This window comes from Bremia lactucae, linkage group LG9, assembly GCF_004359215.1.
Source record: "Bremia lactucae strain SF5 linkage group LG9, whole genome shotgun sequence".
Taxonomy (NCBI): Eukaryota; Oomycota; class Peronosporomycetes; order Peronosporales; family Peronosporaceae; genus Bremia; species Bremia lactucae.
The window spans coordinates 1661347-1666116 of record NC_090618.1 but is presented as its reverse complement, the minus strand read 5'-3'; the positions used below and the strand labels follow the sequence as shown (position 1 = coordinate 1666116).

The 4770-nt window shown below is 44.2% G+C and overlaps 1 protein-coding gene across 1 annotated transcript; it reads right to left on the bottom strand.

Annotated features, from left to right (window-relative positions):
- Positions 1-2019: 2019 nt before the first annotated feature.
- Positions 2020-2715, bottom strand: CCR75_007028 (uncharacterized protein; the record flags this gene model as incomplete). The annotated part of the gene is made up of 1 exon (XM_067965092.1): positions 2020-2715. One exon carries the CDS (start codon positions 2713-2715, stop codon positions 2020-2022), a length of 696 nt encoding a protein of 231 aa, XP_067819521.1.
- Positions 2716-4770: the final 2055 nt, after the last annotated feature.

Genomic DNA, 4770 nt, shown 5'->3' with positions numbered 1-4770 from the left:
AATGGTCTATACCTATTTATGGATAAAAATTCAGGACATTACTATATAAAGTAATATCCCCCAAATATTATCTACCTTTTAGATAATATAAATATTATCTACCTTTTAGATAATATATTAATTAACATCCTTTAAGTGTTAATTTCATGTAACAATACACCCCGTTACAAAAGCAATCTGTATCGTTTATAATAAAGCAAACATGATGCAAATAGAATTCAATTAACTAGATTCTTCCAGTGCCAATCTCGATGAAAATGACCAGCTTTTTGTCGCAGAGCCTCGTGCTGCCATCATCCATGCACTGTACTTTCTGCAATTCTTGATTCTCCATCCCAACTATTTCGTGTAGCGTCGACCCACCTGAAATGCGATAAACATTTATCGTTGACAAATTCTGTTCTCGCACAAATGTTGCATATGTTTCTTCCCTCGAAAAATATTTTTTCTGCAATTCTCTCGTTACTACCACATGCACTTTGGACTCAACGGGTACACGCGACAGTATCTCTTTCATTGTTTGGAGGGGCAGAGGCTGTCCATGGTCATTGCATTCGCCAGATATCTCCCCGGAAACAATACGAAAGTCGCTCTTATCACAGTTTTTAGTTCGGACGAGATCGCCGAACTTCATAACTTTGTCATCAAGCAGCCAAGCTGGCCATTCCACGTTTGGAGGAGACAGGAATGGAACGACCAAATTCCCGCTTGTCTCAACGCCTCGAGGTAATTCGATTCTCCCATCTTGTGACCTGACGCCCAACTCGTACAAAAGCCGACCCAAAAATGTCGGTAATGCCACCCCGCCGAGTCCGTCAACATGACTCGCCAACACGACGGCCGCTGACACCAATGCTTCGAGACGCTGCCCATCGTTGATAGGCTGATTAGTATTATGAAAATACAATGTGGTAGTCGACACTGACGCTAGGACCTCACGCAAGGGATGGTCAAACGGACGATAACATAAACCGCCGGTCATAGTCAAGTGTAGTAGCACGTCATTCGCTGGGTGAGGAAACACACTACGACATTCCCAGGTACGTTTGTCTTCAGCTTTGATCTTGGCTTCGTTGCTTTTGATATCTGCGACTTTATACAGTTCGCCGGTTGGCGTCAGCATCAGCCTGAACATCGTCTTTTCATCTAAGCAAGCATAATGACTGTCAATCAAATTCACTTTACCGTCTTCAGCACGATAACTTGAGCAGAGCAACAAGCACAGCTGACCAATCTTGAACTCGTGATATCGTTTTGGCTTCAAATTGGCAAACATTGGTGCCAAATGTCCAACCAGCGCATTTAAGTAATTTGCTGTATTGCTGCCCTCACTCCACCGACTTTTCCGCATATACTGGACAGCTGTCCAAGCGAAGAGAGGCCGACTATTAGCGATAATGCCTTGTAAAACGGTTGGCAGTATCATAATGTCACTGTCGATCGCAGTACGAGGTAAAAGTGGATGCACTATGCACCACAGATAATCCAAAGTGTTTCTAGATCCAGCGGAATCCGAGACCAAGTTTCGTGCCGTGCCACTCGTGGAGCTGACTATCACAACAAGTCCAAACGATCGAAATATGTTTCTCATGAGACGAAGTCGACATTTTTGATCAAAAGCCTCGTTGGTGCTTGATGTGGCTTCTCTGTCAATTTCACGTGGAAATTCATCTAGGAAAAAGATGAAGGGCTTCTTTCCACTCGCAGCTCGATCTTCGAGTGCCGTTTTAATAGCTTTGCGAGTCTTAACAGTTTCATCAACTTTATTTTTTCCAAGCAGTGCAGCTTGAATAAATCCATAAAGAGACAGATTCTCTATACCTCGCAAATTTGGAATGCTGCCGATATCGGACCGATCTTTCAAGTTTTTATAGTCATTATCAAGGCAAAAGCTGAAAGCATCGGTACGTGATGAATACGCTGCACAAATGTCTTGTACATTATCAGGTATGCGGCCGGGCAGAGAGCATCTCAAGAGTCCTGTTGAGAGCCTCGCTCCGAGGCTGCTCATGCCTCAGCTCATCCTGAGTCTGAGTGACGTACTCCGCCGCAGCATGACCCTGTGCCTTGGACGCAGCCCTCCGCTGGTCGAGCACGAATGCCTACCTTATTATACCAAATGTAAAAAGCATCAAATTCTCCTGTGGCGTTCAAGTTGAATGCCATTTGCGTCTTTCCCATACCAGACGAGCTTTCCAAAACAACAAACGGTGTGATGTCAAAATTGCCCTCGAGGATTGCGCGGATTGCTTTCGAGAGTGACTCGACTTGTTCATGCCTCGCAAGTGTCTTGGAGAGAGACTCATACCTTTCCACAAATCTAGCTTCGCCGCTGTTCGGCGAAATGGTGAGTGGGACCTCATTTGGAAGCACCACCAGCACGTGAATTTGCTTTGGCTGCGGCGCGGGCATTTGGTTTTCGTTCAGACAACGCTGGATAGACCAAATTGCCCTTAATGGCTTACAATTAAGCATACTTTTGATGTCATCATCCACATTTCCCCTTTCGAGTTGCTGTGCACTCGGCTCGCTTTCTGACAGCCACGCGTCCCCCTTCCTCGCCAAGTACAGCTCGAGATCGCGAGCATCGCATTTAATTATGTTTGGATTTTTAGTTTTAATAACGTCCTTTAAGGCCCCGGCTACCTTCTTTTCGTCGATATCCACAGAGAATACGCCTTTCACTCCGATTAAGGCACATACGAGCTCCAGCATTTGTGTTTCGTCTTTCTCTTTTGAATTGTGAACCCGAAAATCCGCAAGAGTAACGAGCCCTCTCCCAAGAGGTCGCAAGATCTCGAGGGTTAGGGTTCCATTTCAAACCATCAAAAGATTCAATTTAATTTGATTGGCGTAAAATATATAACTACCGCGACATGCATGATGTAACGGGACGAAGTTGTCCCAATGTTTCACTAATTTATTAAGCACAATTTGTGTAACGGGGTGTACGTAACATAAGAACTATTTCCTAAGAACGAAAGGAAATAAGCAAAGAAGTGCAAATAATTAGTTTTATTAATCATTTGACTGAAAAGATATAATATTACCAAATATGGTAATATCGACGCAACAAAATTAGGCAAGATATGAGATCTATCGATAGGTTGATTTGGTCAGAATCAACCTAACCTTTTTTTCACACAGATGACAGTCAATATAGCTATTTTAATTTTGCGCATTTGAACAGGAAGCCTTGTGACGCAACCGATTGACAGCGTTAAACTGATGCGAAAGCGCTAATATTCCCAGCACAACAACCTTTCATAAGGTTCCGATTGCGAGACGACGCCAGAACACCCTCTAATTGAGGAGAGTGATCTCACTGTGTGGTCATGTCCTACGGCTCATTGTGCTTATTATAAAGCGTCTAGTGTGCTATTTAGGATCGATGTGGTAAATAGTATCATGAGCGCAAGGTATGACAGTAGCTTCATAAGCTTGGTCACAAACCGTGCTTGAATGAGTCAATACACATCGAGCAGCCGGACATTCGTCGGACGGACGGCCCTCACCGCTTCCGTCTCTTGGGTTTCTCGCACTCGCTTTAGACTCTTGATCTTGTATACAGTTGACGCACCCGGTTGATCCGATGTATGCTGACACCGACGGCAGGTTATCCTCTATGAAAGAATATCACGTTACCATCTGTCAACCACACACGCATTCAATTAAGTATCCCCATGCAAAACGTACCAAAATTGTCGTAAGCGTCTCTCGCACTAAACGTGGCCCATTTAAGCCATTTTGAAGCTGTGCACGGCGTTGCTGCTTAACCAAACGTCGATTTAGTGGCGACTTGCGGGACTGCGGCAACACACGCACGTCCGCTGACACGCTAGGCACAACAAGTCCTCCACACTTTTCACAAATGAAGTCGAGTACTGATTGCGGGAGCTGTGCGTGGCTCGAGCGAGCAAGCTGCATCATCGAGGCACTAAAACCCAAGTCATAATATCGATTCGTAACATAATTCGATCTTAGCAATGGAGGAGCGTACATCATGTGGTGCGCGAGCGTCGAATTCATTGGCAATAGCGCATGGGCGGAGGTCCAGAGATACGTAAAGCGTTTCTCCAATTGCCGTGTTCAGCGCTTGTCACCTTAATTTCGGGGAGATGGAGTGGCGCGTGAGCTTCCATTACTGCACACGATTCGTGTGATAAATTCATACAGGTAGTTGACCAAAAATGGGTAAAACCATAATACACGACGATTTGTTCCTAACGCATAATTGAGATCAATACACAGCTCAAAGACAAAACAAAATACGACACTTTTAGAGCGTGTTGCCTTTCCAGAATAAAAAATACAATGTATGAAAAGTGCTTTTGAGCGTGATCTGGTGGCAAGACGCGGCGTCTTAGATTATTGGATGGCTAAGTTTATCGACAGTTAAATTCTTCAAAAAAGCTCTCATCCGAGTGTGACAAAAAAAACAACACCAATTCCGATATTGCAGGTCTGTAACGGGCTAAAGTTGCCCTAATGTTACACAGTCCCCATTAAGTACATTTGGTACTTAAGGGGATGGTCAATTACTAAATAATAGTAATGAGACCCAATAAACTAGATTCTTCCAGAGCCAATCTCGATGAAAATGACCAGCTTTTTGTCGCAGAGCCTCGTGCTGCCATCATCCATGCACTGTACTTTCTGCAATTCTTGATTCTCCATCCCAACTATTTTGTGTAGCGTCGACCCACCTGAAATGCGATAAACATTTATCGGTGACAAATTCTGTTCTCGCACAAATGTTGCATATGTTTC